The sequence below is a fragment of the Vitis vinifera genome, chromosome 14 (genome assembly GCF_030704535.1).
Source record: "Vitis vinifera cultivar Pinot Noir 40024 chromosome 14, ASM3070453v1".
In the NCBI taxonomy this organism is placed as follows: domain Eukaryota; kingdom Viridiplantae; phylum Streptophyta; class Magnoliopsida; order Vitales; family Vitaceae; genus Vitis; species Vitis vinifera.
The window spans coordinates 872,736-890,704 of NC_081818.1; the positions used below are offsets into that span (position 1 = coordinate 872,736).

A 17,969-nucleotide genomic window follows, 5' to 3' on the forward strand; every position below is an offset into this window, starting at 1 on the left:
CAATAAATTATTTTTATATCCGACTTGAAATTCATTTTTTTTATTTAACTCTTTAAAAATTAATTTATTTAAAAATATATAATTTTCTTACTAATCTTAATTATGTATATCTTTCTTTTTTTCATAGTTAAATAAAATATGAGAAAATCATTTTTCTTAACATTTTTTTTATTTCACTAGCATAATTCACATAATATAACATTGTTTCATTTTACTTAATTTGCATTGATTGTAGAGGTAATATGGTCTACTTGGAGCAAGACTATAGTGGAAAAGGATCAAATGTTAACAAGCGAGCTAAATGGTCCCAACATATAGGGGTCTCCAAAAAGCCCGCGGCCCGCTTTAGGCCCGGCCCGAGCCCGTTTATGGGCGGGCCGGGCCGTGGGCCTAAATTTAGGCCCGGCCCGGCCCGTAGGCCCGCCCCTTTAAAAAAAAAAATACAAAAATAAAAAGTATTAAAAAAAATATTCATTTCAAAATTTTATTCATTGAATGTATAATTACATTTAAAAATGTGGGAAAAGTTTACATCACTACAAAATAAATACATCCCAACTAGGTTGGCACCTATTTATTTGTCAATCATCTGTATTTTTCAACCACAAAAAATAAAAATAAAAATATAATATACATTTAGTCATTATTTTCTGGCGGTGATGACGAACTATCATGCATCCATGAAGATCTTGATAGTTTTAAAGATTCCATATCGGCAAGCATCTCTGTTTCTCGAATGGAATCGTACATCCTTTTATTTGCTATTTCTCAATCTTTTACATATATCCCTGCTTCAATAACGTCTGGCGCTAAGTTGCATCGTTTTTTACTAATAACTCTTCCACCTGCACTAAAAGCAGCTTCTGATGCAACTGTACTCACAGGAACTGTTAGTACATCACGAACAATTATAGAAAGCACAGGATATTTGTGTTGATGTGATTTCCACCATATTAAAATATCAAAATCTTCTTGATCTTCAAATGGAATTATATCAGTATTAAGATATTTATCTAAATCAGATGTATTATTTGGAGAACTATTTGTTGTCTTTTTTCGACTTTTCAACATTTCTAGAGCTCCTTTATAAAAAGATGAGGAGTTTGTAGATGTAGGTGGTAATTTATTAGTATTAATATCATTACCATATTTTTCTTTATAATAGTTATATAAATTATGTAATAATGAATTTATTTCATTTTTAATTTCTTCAATTTTTATTTGGTCATTAAAATAAATAATTGTTAACCATTCATCCAAAGCTTCAAATTTCAATCTAGGGTCCACAATTAAAGCAATATAAAAAATTAAAGGTATTTCCCCCCAATATTTTCTAAATTTTTCTATCATTGCAAATATTGTATCATTAAATATTTCAAAACTTAAATATTTTTGAAGTACAATAAAAATATTAGTTATTTGCATAATAACTCGATTTGAAGTTGGATAATATACACCACAAAAAATGTTTGTTGAAGTATCAAAAATTTCAAAAAGATCTCTTAAAAGATCTGCAACATGCCAATCATAATCACTTAATGCATAAATATCTGCTTCACAATCATTGTCAAGTAATTGTATTTCATATAATTCGACTACTTTTCTATATTTTGTAATATTTTGTAAAAGTTTATATGTGGAATTCCATCTAATGGCCATATCCAAATTTATATTTTTTCTTTTCATATTTAACATTTTGCAACAATCAAAAAATAATTCATGTTTTGCTTGAGAACTATTAATACTATATGCAATGCCTCTAATTTTTTCCAATGTATCATCAACATTTTTTAATCCATCCTTTACAATTAAATTTAAAATATGTGCACAACAACGCACATGAAATATTTTAGCATGATCTTCTTTTACTTGCCAATATAGTTTTAGTCTATTTATTGCTGCATCATTATTAGCAGCATTATCTAATGTTACTGTCAATATTTTATCACGAAGGCCTAAATTTATAATTTCTTCATTTATTAAAGCTGCTATATTTTTACCACTATGTGGAGCATTTATTAATTTAAATGAAATTATTCTTTTATTTAATTTCCATTCATTATCAATGTAGTGAGCAGTTATACATAAAAAACCAGTGTGAGTTAAAGATGTCCAAATATCAGATGTTAAACAAATATTTCCTTCAAAATTTGCAAAAAAAAATTTTTAAATTTCTTTTTGTGTATAAAATTTTTTCATAATATCTCTTTTAACTGTATTTCCAGACCAACCTTTAAATTGAGGATTAATACCTCGTTGAATTGTTCCTACAAAATCATGAGTTTCCATCATGTTGAAAGGTTGTTCTGCTCTTATTATATAATCAATCATTTCTTCACGACAGTTAGATTCATCATAAGAAAATGTTTTTAAATTTCCACTTTCATTTTTACCTAATTGCATATAATTTCTAATATCTATATTATTTTTAGTTTTACAATTTTCGTGATGTCTTTTTAAATGACTTGTGCCTGCATTTGAGCCACCAGTAAGAAATTTATTACAAATTTTACATTTTGCTTTTATTTCTTTTTTATTATTTTCTAAAATTATTTCTACTCTATCAAAAAAATTTCATATATTTGAAGTAAATTTTTTGTTTGATGATATTTCATCACATGGACTAGATGAAGAAGAAGCACTTGTCATATTATAATTATTGATAAAATATTATGCCAAAAATAATAAAGTAATAAATATAAAAAAAAATGTAACAAAAAAATAAAGTAGTAGGGGTGAAGTATGTTACTCAATTAGAGAACCGATGCAGAAATTCCTAGCAAATTTGAACTTTTGGAGCCATCAATGCTTGTTTTGCACCACCAACAATATTGTATAATTTGAGGGAAAAATAAAAGAATTTGAAATATTGTAGAATGTGAGAGAAATAGAGAGAATTTGATGAAAAAATGAAAAGGGAGAAGATGTATTTATAGGAAGACTTTAGAAAAAAAAAAAAAAAAATTGGCCATGTGACCGTTGCCCAACGGTCACATGGCAGCTGGGAGTTGGGCTGGAGCTCCAATGGTCACATGACCGTTGGAGCCTTTAATTTTTTTTAAAAAAATAATATACTTTATCTTATATATATATAACTAACTCATTTAGTTAACACAAAAAAAATGTGGCTCAGTTGGTTAGAGCCTTCAAAATAAAACCATGAGGGGAGGAGTTCGAATCCCCCCCTCTCCCTTCCTTGTAAAGCCATTTTGGCTTATAATTAAAAAAGCCCAAGGCTTGGCCCACCGGCCCTCAGCCCGTGCCCCCAGCCCACTAGCCCGCGGGCTCATAGGCCGGGCCGCGGGCCTAACATTTTTCCATGGCCCGGCCCGGCCCGGCCCGAGTTGGGCCGCGAGCCTCCTATTTACGGCCCGGCCCGCCCGTTGGAGACCCTTACCAACATAACTTGATTGAATCTAAAATGCAACCATATACAAGAGCCAATTTCATCCAAGATGAGTGGCTTGCCACACAACCAGGAACGAATTATTAAGCTAATATTTTTATTTTGTCTAGTAGAGTGTAGCTTTGTAGTGATCATTCTATTTTATTCCCTTGAAACAAACAACAATATTAATAAACTGGCAACAATTAGAACTAGAACTAATCTTAATGACCACGCTAAATTTTCTTTTCTTAAAAATTTTGGTTCATCATTTCTCGTGGATGAATTTTAGTGACATTAAAGTAGATTGATTTAAAATAATAATAATAATACTTATTAAGTTCATCTTTCAATTACTCTTGTTGTTAATAAAAGAAAAGTTCAAAGTATCTAATTAACGGTTCACTGATGGCAAAAACTATTAAAAACACTTTATAAATAGACGAGTTCTTAATCCATTTCTTCACTCACAATCTTGAAAGCAGTTTTCATACTTATCACTAAGGAACGAAAAAGAGTAAGAGAATGAAGATCACAAGTAAAGTTTAATACGATTGGTTGAAAAACTTCAAACCATATTGAAATTTAGGGTTAGGTCATGGGTTTTAGTCTATATGAAAGTGATTATTCACACAAACATAAAACAACTTAATATAAACAAAAATTTCATGAAAAAGTAAATCATTTTCCTAAAATGTCTCCTTATAACAAAAAAAGATAAGTCTCTTAAAAATTTTATGTTGCATACATCTCCTAATTTTCAAGCAATTCTACACTGATGAATTTATTTTCAAGTATTTTATAATTTCATATGAACGCAAGAACTTTTCATTAAGAAATTTCATATAACAAAATACAATACTAAAACATCTCAACAAGCAGAGAATTATGAGGCTATCCAAACATGAATCGACTTCAAGTATATACCAAATCGCTTTCGATCAGAACTTTCTATGATAGTTCCATTGTTTGTGAGGGCGAGTGAGAACTCTCCCAGTGTCTGTTTTTGACAGCTCCCACAAGTAAAGCTTCCTGGTATTGTGTTTGACTTTTCTAGAATTTTTGGAGACCCCTCTAGATATTTTAAAAAAAAATTAAAAATTCTATATTTTAGTGATTATTTGAGGGTGACCATAGATTATTTTTTATTATGATATAAATTATGGAGTAGTAAAAAATCGATAGTCAAATTTTATCATCAAATCAAATATAAAAAAGTGAGAATTAAAGAAAGGAAAAAAAAATCTTAGGTTATTAATACACAATAATAGGGCAAAAAAAAAAAAGATATTATCTTAGGCATTCACATGTATTTTACCTTTTTGGTCATCAACAAATTTAATGAATTTATCTGAATATTATGAGTGTGGGTTGGACGGTAAGCACAAAGAAAATGTAATTAAAGAAGGAAAATACCAAAAAAATAAGGATATGTTTGGTAATTGTTTTTTAATACAATTCTAAAAAAAATATTTTTGAGAACAGTTTTTAAAAATTATTCATTGATTTTTGTAAAATAAAAGTTTGTTTGAAGACTTAAAATGTTTTTAACTTATTTTAAATATATTTTAAAAATAATTTTTATATTTAGTGTTTTATTCTTAATCATTTTATATGTTTGTATAATTATTTATTAAAAAAGTCCTCATAAAACAAGTCAAAATAACAAAAAAAACAATTAAAATATGTTCTTTAAAAACATCTTATTTTCTGTTTGAACAGAAACAACGTATTTTCTATATTTTTTGTTTTAAAGAAGATAAAAAAGTTCTAAAAATAGTTCTCAAACAAACCCTAAGATATTGCCTTATCTAAGGATTTGTCATTTAATTTTTGGTTAATTATTAATAAATTTAATGAGTTTAAAGAAGGGAAAATGCATTAAATTTATTAATAATTAACCAAAAATTAAATGTCATATATATTTACTAATGTAATAAATTAGTGAATTCAAACGAGACATGAGATGAGCTGGATATTACAAGAAATGTTCGTTAACTAAAAATGATGAGTTGACTCATTTTAGTAGAAATAATTAATAAAAAGACTAATTAATGAAGAAATTATTTCTTACCATCAATAGAAGCAGCATTAAAGAGAATGAAAAATCATAATCAAATGGTATCTTCCTTATCTCTTAGGATTGCTGAAAGAACTCCATCTATAAATTTTCATCTTCACCTTTCAATCTTTTCTAAACCATTCTAGACAAAGTAGTAACAAGCCAAAATGCAGTGTCTTCCATTTCTACTCCTCATTTTTATACTGCAGACCATCTTCTTTGAGGATTCAAGAGCTGCATATTTTAGGTCTGATGAAAAATATTTTCCATCACAAGTTAGTATCGCAAAGACTATCACTGTTGCTTCATCAGGCCAAGCAAATTTCAGAAAGATTCAAGATGCTATTGATGTCATTCCTTCTGGCAACAACGAGTGGATTCGTATCAAAGTTTCTCCAGGAGTTTATTTGTTCGTCCTAATTATGATTTACTATTATTAACTACATTAATTAATCCCTTATTGCTTTATTTTTCACTTATATATCATTGAAATGTCCATTTATTAATATTTTTTATTCTTACTTACAATTGAAAAATACAATCAATGTGCAGTGAGAAGGTAAATATTCCCATAGAAAAACCATACATATTTCTTGAAGGACATGGTGCTGAGGCAACAATAATCAAGTGGGGTGACCATAGTGAAACAAATCAAAGTGCTACTTTCACTTCATCTGCAGACAATTTTGTTGCTAAGGATATTAGCTTCCAGGTAAAGAAACTTAGTGGGGTCATTTTTATTCATCATATAATGCTTATTTGTGCTTAATTTTTGTAGTTTTTATCATATATATATATATATATATTCATTTTGAAAACGATATATTCGGGTAAGAGTCTGTTTGGCTTTATCTTTAAATAGTATTTTTAATATAAAAATATTTTATATATTCATTTTGAAAATGATATAATTGGGTAAGAGCCTATTTGGCTTTATCTTTGAATAGTGTTTTTAATATAAAAATATTTTTGAAAAAAAATTAGGCATTTGACAAAATTTAGTAACACTTTTAAAAAGTTGAAAAATCACTTATAATAATTTTTAAATACTAATTTTGTACATCCCCATTTTTGCATAAAAATTTCTTCTAATATAATCATTATAATATTTGATAAACTAAATTTCAAGATGACTAATGGTACGAATATGTTTGGTTTCCAAAGAAAATTAAGAGAAAATGTTAGGAAAAAAAATAAAGAAAAATAAAATAAAAGTAAAAATAAAAATAGATTTTAAATTAATAAATTATTTTTATATACTATTTCAAATTCATTTTATTTACTTTTACTCTTATATATAAAAGATTAACTAATTTAAATATATATAAATTTATAATTAATTTTAATCATATCCGATTTCCTTTCATTATTTCTCAATGAAATCAAATATGAAAAAAATATTTTTTTAATATTTTTTTCTTAGTATTTTCCGGAATCAATCATTAACTTTTATCATTATTTGTATCCCAATCAAACCTTGATATATGTGGATTAAACTGCATAACACATTTGTAATTTTTACTTGCAGAATAGTTATAATATGCCACTATATCCCACTCCGCCTATTAAACCAGCAGCAGCAGCAACAATCTATGGTGACAAATCTGCCTTTTATAGTTGTGGTTTCGTGGGATTACAAGATACGTTATGGGATGTATCCGGCCGACACTACTTCAGTCATTGCTACATAGAAGGGGCAGTGGATTTCATCTGTGGTGATGGTCAATCTTTTTATGAGGTAAAATATATAGAAACTGATGGATGAAATTAGGGTTGTATCTCCGCTCGGGTTGGGTCGGTACCAAACCCTATTCCAATCTGAATTAAGAAATAATCAACTTAAATTCAACCCAACCAATCTTTAATCCGAGTTATTCAATTGAAATCCAATCCAAACTTATATCGGTTTTTACTTGCACAATATATTAAAGATTTGGAGGAAAAATAAGATAAAACTATACTCATTGATCAATTTTTGCTTCTTGTTTGACAGAATTGTCATATAAAAGTGAATGGTCGGTTGCTACCTTCAGGAGCATGGGGAGGTTATATAACAGCACAGAAGAGAAGTTCACCAAGTGATCATAGTGGCTTTGTGTTTCATGGGGGGCTTGTTGTAGGGAGTGGTAAATTCTTCCTAGGAAGAGCTTGGGGTCCTTATTCAAGAGTCATATTTCAAGGAACAAGATTTGATATAGATGTGATGCCTGAAGGTTGGGATGCTTGGAGACAGCCCGTGTGAGTTGCTTGACCCAACACATACTTCCTAAATTTGTTTTGATTTTGATTGTAATTTAGATGATGTAACATGGTTTTATTTTCTTTAATTTGCATTGAATTTAGAGGGAATTTGGTGTACGTGGAGCAAGGCTGCAGTGGAAAAGGATCAGACGTTAGAAAGCGGGTTGAATGGTCCAAACATAGCTTGAATGAATCCGAGATGCAACTCTATTCAAGAGCTTACTTCATCCAAGATACTTGGCTTGCAACTCAACCAGGAAGATATGACTAAAATTATGTCAAAAATTGTTCAATTGTTTCTAAAGTTCCCAGAATTGTTATGAAAAATGGATGTTCTTTGGAGCATTTTTTTTATATTTGTTTTGTGAAATTATTTTAAGAAAATAATTACATCAAATATAAAAAATAATTAAAAATAGGGACAATTGTGTTTTGGATCCTGTTGGACCCAAAAATTAAGGTTTAGTCCATAACTGATGAAGAGGATATAAAATCTGAAAAAACCAATATATCTTTCAAAACTATTTTCTACCTCTTGACAAATTTTTTTATTTTAAATCTTTTTTAATAATTATTATGAAAATTTATTATTTTTATAAAATTAATTTTTTTAAAAATATATCATTTTTAAAAAATAAATTTGACATATTCTTTGTTATTTTTTATAAACACAATTTTAAAAATATATGCTTTTCAAGATGTTTGATTTTTAAATAACAATAATAATAATTTATTTTTATTTTTTTGAAAAATGGTGTATTTTTTTTTTCTAAATCACTAAATTATATTGAATTTTATTGAGGTTTATAAAATGAATAAAATTTAAATTAATGTTTTTTTTGTTTTTTTTTTATAGTCAGCAAAAGTCATTTATGAAAAAATAAAAAATTCATATCCTTCTTCTTAATTTTCACATTTTCTCTGGGTTTTAGACTTAAATAGTGAACTTATATAGACTAAAACTTAATTTTTAGATCCAACTAAGTCCAAAACACAATTGTCCTTTAAAAATAAAGTGTTATGTATGAAAATTATTTTAAAAATGAAAAATCAGTTGATAATATTTCAAAATCTCAAACAAATTTTTATTTTTAAAAAACGTAATATAATTATTTTGATATAATAATTATATTTATTTTTAATTATTATAATTAATATTTTATTTTATTTTATTCGGAGACTATTTTTGGTCGTCACAACATATATGGTATCACACTTAGCTAAATAGCTCAAAGTACATAAAGTTGAATCCAATCATGTTTAGGATAAAATTATCAACCTAATCATATATATTTTTGTTAATAATCATAATTAATCTCTTTATTTTATTCTATTCAAAGCCTTTTTTTTTTTTTTTTCGTCTTAACCTTATGTGACACAAGTTCTTAATTCTATTTGAAGACAAAATTGAATGTATCATAAATGTCATATTGTGTGACAAGTGGCAAGAAACTAATGACTAAATTTAACCATCCAATCATCATATTGTAAACTTTTATTAAATCTCTAAATAAAAGCCAAAAAAATTAATAAATTAAAAAAAAAAAAAAAAAAAATCGATGACCCTCTCGAGGCTGAATCATCGAAACAAGTGGCTTGGTGAAGAGGTCCACTGCCTGTGGAATTCCATTCTGGGGTGATTTCAGACCAGATAAGGGCCTGTATGGCTGTCCCAAAATCACCCACGAAAAATCAGCCCCCAAAAGAGGGAGACAAGAACCCAGAAAAATCACAGTTCATGGCTTCGAAGGCTCCGTCATTGATTAATAAATCCAATCCATGACCCCCATTTCAAATAACCTTCAATTCTGCGACTGAACCCGGAAATTTTCTCACTCTTTCTCTCTCTGGTCTCAAAGTTCAGGCAAAGGCTGCATGAGTTTTTCACACCACAACTGTTTCTTCAAGCCTGTGTACTTGAAGGTGAATCGACCATGGGTGGGCTTATCATGTCTCAGACTCTCCTCTCTATCCCTCTTCGCCAGCCTCCTTCTTCTTCATTACGCCATCGCTTCTCTTCTTGCCGATGGTTGAATCGGGGCTCTGCTCCTCTCAGGTACGTTTTTGCTGTGTTTGGTTCCCTGGAAAGTGACGGAAAGTAGAATGGAAGTGGATTGATTTTGAGGTTTTTTTTTTATTTAATTGTTATTGTTATTGTTTTGGGCACCCTTTACGCCGCTGTCTATTACAGTCGTTTTTGGCGTAATTGGGATGAAACCGGAGCTGGGTATCACTTGATATTCGGAATTTGGTCTAACCAAACTGAGAAATAGATGAGGGGAGAAAAGCTTGAATCTTTTTGTCTGGGACTCGAGAAAAATGAAGAATTCTACTATGGAACAAATTGTCCTAGTTGAGTGAAACCCGAACAGGATAATACTCTAAGGTGCCGTTTGGCTTCCGAGAAAATGCGGAGTAGAACTAGATTATGAGCCTTTCGTTTTGTTACTGGTTATTTGGACACCCTTTGCTCTCCCCTGCCTAATGCAACTATTTTGAGGTGAAATCTAAATGGGGGATTATGTGATATTTGAAAAGTGATTTTTTCTTTTCATTTCGGGAGTCTATGAAACGAAGTGGAGGAAAAGGAAAGGAAAAGAGTGTTGAAATTTTTTATTTGGGACACAAGAAAATGAGGAATCTACTCAACTGTGCCTATGCAACAATATGCCTTAGTTGAGGTGAACCAAGAACAGGCTAATACTTCAATATTCAAAAATATATTTCCATTGCCATTTCCTGAGCTCTTAATAATCAAATATAGGAAAAGACACTGTAGTCTTCATTTATTTCCTTAGCTTTCCCAGTAAACAAATGGTTGAAAAGAAAGGAATTAAGATTTGGAAAATGACATTTGTGCAAAAAACTATAAGGCATGAAGGTCAATTTTGTTTTCTTTTTATTTCCTTTTTTTAATAACAAATTGGAGGATATGCAATATTACTGAAATTTTGATATGAATCAGTCTCTTAGAGGAAAAATGCTATCTTCATCAACAGATCCTGAGAAGTAATCATTTTTGTTAGTATTTCTCTTTGCTTTGGCTATTCTTCATGACTTAATTCATGTTATTATTTCTTTTTTACCGTTTCTTAGTGGTGACTTTGGTCAATAGGTCAGCTTTTGCTTCAACTGTTCGGCATGTTGTAGTTTATAAGATAATTCTGATTAGAACTAGCTCTGAAGATCTGTAAGAGTTTGGACAAGCAATGTCATTGTGAATTTTATTATTTTGTATACTTGTCATCTTTAATGAGGAAACTTAAGTTGAAAAAAGTGTAACTTTAGGTTATAGAACTCTATTAGGGCAGAAGTAGAAATTGTTAGCTTGAGGTTATAGAACTCTATTGTTGCAGTAGCTTGGATATTATCAGTCTTAATTAGACATAATTATTTCTTGTTGACTGTTTTAGTTGTTTGTGGTCACAGGCTGAATGGGTTTAATTCAAGGTGTTCAATAACAAATACTGAGGTACAGTTTGACCAAACTGCTACTGATGAGGGGGTCCAAGAAGATTTTCCAGACGTTGCATCTAATTGTCCAGTTCCAATCATTCATCTCAAATCTGATATCCTTGAGACTGAGCCCTTTAATTTACTGACTGAAGGCACTTATGTAGATAGTCTTTTGACGGCATTGCCAGTATGTCCATAGTTGTCAATTTTGTTTTCCCCCGTCTTTCAATATCTCATACCCTATATCATTCCTTTTTCCCTTGATAAAAAGTTTATATTGTCCTTCACTCTTCAGGTTCTGTCAGAGGAGGAGCAGACTGCCCTTGCAGCAACTCCAGCCCATCCAGCTGGATTGTATGGTAAAATCCTTCTTCCCTTGTCCAAAGCATAGTGAGAACTGGATGGTTAGAACTCCAATTGAGTTCAATAAATGAGAAACAATGATTTTGTTCATATGGTGTTCCTTGGAAGATAGAACTTTTCCTTCTAAAATTTTAGACATGACGGCTCTCTTCATGCATTGGATATTAGATTGCCCATTTTTAGAGGCCTTTTAGGACAGAAAACAACCTGATCAAATAAATTAGTTTATTTAACAGCATCCGGTATGTTCATGAGATATTGCATTTTGATTGGATGACAGTATTGAACTGTCGGTTCTTTAAGTTGAAGTTCTGTTTGTTGAATTCTGTGTTTCTAGGGTTCAATTGCTGTGATTAGGGATTGTAGTGCACCTTTCCTGGATTTTGTTGATGGATTAAGCTATAGCCTATAGGTGCCTTTTGGTTATTCCAGTAATTGGAAGTTGGTTCTTTTATGCTCCCCCATACTTGTTTTGCTCACTTTTTTCCGTGGCTTAGTTATATTTGTCTTGTGAGGTACGGCGAAAAGATATTGACATGTAGATGTAGCATGTTGGAGAACTCGATGCATATTAGCCTGCAAGATTCTCATCAGTTTAGAAGTGTCTGTGTCTGTTGAATATTAACTCATTATCAGCAGTTTTTAGGCAGTAATGTTTGCTGAGAAAGCTATACCATCCTTATACCTATCACAATAATAATTGGGTTTAACTGTCACCTATGTAATTCTTGCTTCCTTGCTCTATAATTCCAGCACTTCCATATGTAGTACTAGTGTGCCAATCCCTTTTGCCGGGTTGTTCTCTTCTTTGAAGACAGAAATAACTTCTGCCACTGGCCCTTTGCCGTCTTTCCTGCTGAAAGAGTGTTATTAGCATTCTTGTTTAGTGATGCTCTAATACTAATTCTTGACTTTTTCTCCAATTCACTCATGTGGTTCCTTGCTTATTGATATGTTTATTTTTAAAGCATTTCGTAGTTGTGTTTCACTGATATTGGATCATCTGTGCCATTCTTGAACTAATGTGCATGTGCCTTTTTTTCAGCTTTATATGCTAGTTCCTTTGCTGGGGGTTTGGTAGAACAGCTTTGGAACTTTGCTTGGCCTGCTGCTATTGCGTTGCTTCATCCAAGCCTTCAACCAGTGGCTGTCATTGGTTTTTTTACTAAGGTCACGATAAGTCTGTTAGTTAAATTAAGTGTTCACGGAATATACTTTCTAACAAGCTTCATTTTTAACAGCTCGCAGTAGTTGTTGGAGGCCCTTTGGTTGGCCAACTTATGGATTATTTTCCCAGAGTTCCTGCATATAATTGCTTGAATCTTGTCCAGGTAACTCTTTCATTTAACATGAGGGATCCTGGGTGGATGTCTGACTTTGTTTGTGAAGATTGTTCTCTAATACTTGTCTCTTTGTCAGGCAACTGCTCATTTGTTGTCTGTAGCAATGATTATTCGCGCCCACACTGTTCCTTCTACCTTGGCGTCATCTGTACTTCTCCGTCCTTGGTTTTTTGTACTAGTATTAGCTGGGTCTGTAGAGAGATTATCTGGACTGGCATTAGGGGTTACTGTGGAGCGTGATTGGATTGTGCTGGTATTTCCTTTTCATGCTTTTCCATGTTCCCTGATGTACTGATTGATACCTTCTCCATGAGAATTGAGGGATCTTCTAATTTGAAATTCTTGCATGTACAGTTAGCAGGACCAAATAGACCAATAGCATTGGCAGAAGCAAATGCTGTTCTTAATCGAATTGACCTTGTATGTGAGGTATATTTCTAATTTATGTTATCATTATAAATGCGTGTGTGTGTGTGTACACACTTAGCATCCAGCCTGTGTTATAATGGATGTCCTTTTTACTCAATGGGGAGGAAGCATCATATTCAAGCATGGATAGTCTAGCCTATTTTTTAAATTATCATTTGACAGAAAAAAAAAATGGTACTATTTTAAATGTTAATAATAAATATCCTTTCTGAGAATCATGCTCCTGGGAGACTTATGACCATATTTGATCACAGATTGCTGGAGCATCACTATTTGGCATTCTTCTCTCTAAATATGACATCATGACCTACTTGAAGTTTACTGCTGGTTTAATGACATGGACAGTGCCAGTTGTGGTAATTGCTTTCTGCTTGACTTCTTTATGGTTCTTGATTTTAATGTAATTTTCTTCATCAATTTTACTCTCTTACCCCATGTCTCAGCTTGTCCTCACATGGTTGACCAACAAGCTTTCTTCTGGGGTTCTCAACCGCACTAAATCTCATGATGCAGAGGTTACAGGTGAACTTATTAAGATTAATTATTTTCAACTGTAAGTTTGACATGCTAAATCATACTAAATTCAGCTTCCTGATGACCAGTGAAAATAGGTGTGGGTGCTATCAAGCATGGGTGGATGGAATACCTGCAACAACCAGTTCTTCCTGCAAGCCTAGCCTATGTGCTCCTCTACTTCAATGTTCTCATGCCAGGAGGTTTGATGACGGCATTCTTAACACAACGAGGTATATTCCAAACTTTCTAATATACCTTTTTTCCTTGTGATGATGGGGAACCCACCCCCAACTGTGAGGCATCTATCCCAACTGTTGGTGAATCAAACCTGGGTCATATGGGTCCACCCCTCTAACCTACACAACTTACATTCAGGGGAGGATCAAACTCAAGACCTTTTATTCATTGCCAGAAAGAACTACCCTAGGGGACCTAAACTATCTAATACTCCCACCCTGCAATTTCTCTAGGATACATGTATTTTATTAAAGTTATGACAGAATGTTCATATCTGGATTGAATTGCAACTGATCGACCCACATTTTGGTGTAAATGCTTCCACATTAAAGGGGCTTGTATCTATTGTCATCGGATGCAACCATTATTACTATCGAAATTCAGCCGTAAATTCAGCACATGTGAAAAGGCTTGAGACTATCACATTCTATGGCCCACTGAGGTTTCCTGTCTCTAAATTTGGTGTTCTTTATGGTCACAAACGCTCATCTGCTCTGCAAAATTGTTCATGTATTTAAGTTTAATTTTAGTTTTTGCTTACCAAAGAATTTACTTAGTATGTCTTGTGGATTCTAGAGCACTTGGATATAATGATGTGTTTAACCTATACTTTTTCTTTTGAAGTCCTAATGGAACTGCCAAAGTTCTTTGAAATTCCTCGTTAGCTATGGTTTAAAAAAATTTATTTCCTCCAACCCTCATGGAAGCTTCATTGCTGGTGTAAGATACATTGATGGGATTGTTAAACAGGTCTAAATCCATCTATCGTTGGGGGGTTTAGTGGACTATGTGCTTTCATGGGTGTGGCAGCAACATTCATTTCTGCAAACCTGGTTAGGCGACTCGGCATGTTAAAGGTTTGCTTCTTCCGTGAATAATCCTGTTATTAGTATGCTAGAACCATCTATTCTAGTTCTTGTATTAATGAATTTCATGTACCAGGCTGGAGCTGCTGGATTGATATTTCAGGCTTTTCTTCTCACGATAGCTGTTGCTGTGTATTGGAGTGGATCCCTTTCTCAGCAGACCCCACTTCTTTTTTTCTTGTGTCTGATTGTAAGTAGACTTGATCCAGTTTACTCATAGGAAAGACTTGGTGTACAGAACTAGCAAGGCATAACTTTGGATTCTTTTTAACTTGTACAGCCTTGGCATTGATGGGATGAAATTCCTGTCATGTTTTATTATTCTTTTAAAATGGTGGATAGTATGTTTAGATATCAACTTCTGATGTCTTTTAAGATGTCGTCATTCTTTTCTCTTTCAATTATATCACATATTTTCCTCGGTCCGTGGATAAATCTACTGTTATATATAGGTACTATCAAGGTTGGGGCACATGTCATATGATGTTGTGGGGACACAGATTCTTCAAACCGGGATCCCATCATCCAAAGCAAATCTTATTGGGACAACAGAGGCTTCTGTCGCAAGCTTAGCTGAGTTCGTAATGTTGGGAGTTGCAATAATTGCAAATGATGTTTCACATTTCGGATTTCTGGCAATGCTCTCACTTTTCTCAGCGGTTGGGGCAGCATGGATGTTCTGCCGTTGGTTGGTGAATCCAACAGAGGAACAAAGAAGTCTTTTCTCTTTTTGACCCTCAGTTATAATTCCCGATGTGAGTATTCCATCGTTATTATTGCCAATTTGTCTGTTCATTAAATATGCTAATTTAACTTGCATCATCTTTAATTGTTCCTCTCCAAATTGAGTAAAATTCAACCAGTCTCTCAGATTTTGGCCAAAATCCAGAGCTAAAACCTGTCCCCCACAAAAAATAAATAAATAACTAACATTAAAATAAAATCTTTCTTTTTTGTGCAATTTCTGTGATAATCCTGAATCCTAAAATGCCCACATTCCTGTTCTCCTTCTGCTGATACTTCCATCCATTGGTTTTGGATATCATATTTGATTGGTCCTTCTTGCAGGGAAGCCATGTTACTCTCTAGTGACTTGATGTCTTATTCTTTTTACCGTTTAAGTTACAAGCCCATGTTCTCAACCAATTTTATGCTCTTTTTTTTCTACTGGTAAAATAGTAAAGCAATCTGAAAACTTATGTAAAGCATGACAGTGTGATCTTTCCTTTGAAATTCCTTCTGGATACTTCACAAACATATGGTAGCAAAGTATGGTCTAGTCTTTGTATCTGGAAAAGAAATTTCCCATGTAGAATGTCAGTTTTGTTTGGTTTCATGAACATCTTATGTGATTCTTTTTCTTCTTATGTTGTCAGGCCATTGCAGTTATACCAGAGCCAAGGCTCTCTGACACTGATCGAAACCAAGACATACTTATATACCTTATACACACATCCATCTATTTAAAAGAAGCTTGAGGTATATATTCCCAATTCACTTGGTGGGTTGTTGCTTATGTTTAAACGGTTTACAGACAAAGTCTGGAAATATGCATATGTATTATACCAGCATTCAAATCACAAGCTGAAACCCATTTTATATATGGTCTCCCATTTTCCCATCTGAGCAAAACTCAGGTCTGAAAATTGTTAATGGTGGGTCCAGTTGTACAAACATTGGAATACTTTTGTAAAGCATTGTTTCATTCAAAATTCTTTTCCTGCCAAATTACACCAAGCTGAATTCTTTTGCCTCTCTTGCTGTCTACCTTTAGCGATTTTTAGTCCATATTGGATTAGCTTGATACATGTAACTATCATTAGTTGTTTCCTGATTGTTATCATTTGAGTGAAAATGTGATGTTGATTTGCTACCTTCCAAGTTTGGATAGATGATGGGTTTCCAATCAAAGGAAAGATTTGAGGCAGAATGCAGTGGTAGGGCAGAGCAGGAGGATTAATGTATTACACCCAAAAAAGCTAAGGTTGTGTGGAGTCTGGCAGTCTGGGTGACTTGACTATCAGTCTTTGCTGTTATGGGATCATGGGTCTAGGAAAGATTCATTCAATTGTTAACATCATTGGCCTATATTTCCATGGTACCAATCTTGAAACAGGATTATCTACATGGACCCAGGTTTTGGGGTGTCGGTGACATGGATTTGTCTCGATCTAGAGCTGGTACCATCTGGACAGCACATGGATGTACTCCATAAACTAGTCCCTTAATTATGATTAGATGACTCTTAACTCAGAACCCGGAAACAGGTATCCTCATTCATTCTCATTATCATGTTGCTGAAAGTCTTGGTTATAAATATTGGTAGGTATCATGCATTGATTGGAATGTTGAACTATTTGGATTGGGATTGTGTTTGAAACTTGTGATTAGGTGATGTGTCCCACAGATACTGTTGATAAGGACCAAGCAATGTGGCTCATCCTTGTCTCTTTTCTCTCTTTTACCCATCTGCCCATACTCCATTAGAAACTGACTGAAACTAGGAGAGACCCAAAACCCAGAAGGTGGATTTATTGTAGCATAGTCCCCCATGGTGGTGGGCACTTTAGCTTTGAAGTGCTGGTTGTGGACCATGTCTTTCTTGTTTGGTGCTTGGACAAAAGGCTCTTGGGGTCCCATTTGGAAGGTCGGGTTCTTAGAAAGGGTTTTTATTTTGCCTTCCATGGGTCCATTTTGTCAGATATTACAGCTAATTTTTGCCATATTTTTATCTCATTATTATTGCACTAAATGCCTGTTCTATTTTTTAAAGCCCACATTTCTTTTCTCTTTTTTTTTTAAAAAAAAAAAAAAATAGAGAGAGAGATTAGGGTTTGGTATATGATGATGAAGGCCATTTCCGATTAGCATTTGAATAACCTTAAAAGTTCTTTTTAAAACTTAAAGAGCTTTTTTCACTTGTGTAATTAATTTCATTAAAAAAAAATTAGCATTTACTATTTAGTGGGTGTATTTGATAAAATTTAATACTTATTATTTAATGACTTAACTTAACTTTAAGTTATTTTTTTAACTTAAAATTTATTATTTATTTTTTATTTTTAGCATTA

At 32.4% G+C, this 17,969-nt stretch overlaps 2 protein-coding genes across 2 annotated transcripts; both read left to right on the top strand.

Annotated features, from left to right (window-relative positions):
* Positions 1–5,554: 5,554 nt before the first annotated feature.
* On the top strand, positions 5,555–7,992 carry LOC100259731 (probable pectinesterase 29). Its single transcript, XM_002277587.4, has 5 exons — positions 5,555–5,856; positions 6,000–6,159; positions 6,976–7,185; positions 7,441–7,685; positions 7,791–7,992. Exons 1-5 carry the CDS (start codon positions 5,615–5,617, stop codon positions 7,957–7,959), a joined length of 1,026 nt encoding a protein of 341 aa, XP_002277623.1. The 5' UTR covers positions 5,555–5,614; the 3' UTR covers positions 7,960–7,992.
* A 1,271-nt stretch (positions 7,993–9,263) lies between these two features.
* On the top strand, positions 9,264–16,610 carry LOC100242557 (solute carrier family 40 member 3, chloroplastic). The gene is made up of 14 exons (XM_002281929.4): positions 9,264–9,744; positions 11,118–11,331; positions 11,440–11,503; positions 12,553–12,677; positions 12,749–12,838; positions 12,927–13,103; positions 13,205–13,279; positions 13,534–13,635; positions 13,723–13,801; positions 13,882–14,025; positions 14,783–14,889; positions 14,975–15,088; positions 15,351–15,653; positions 16,275–16,610. The coding sequence occupies exons 1-13, from the start codon at positions 9,623–9,625 to the stop codon at positions 15,630–15,632; spliced, it is 1,695 nt and encodes a 564-aa protein (XP_002281965.1). The 5' UTR covers positions 9,264–9,622; the 3' UTR covers positions 15,633–15,653; positions 16,275–16,610.
* The last annotated feature ends 1,359 nt before the right edge of the window (positions 16,611–17,969 follow it).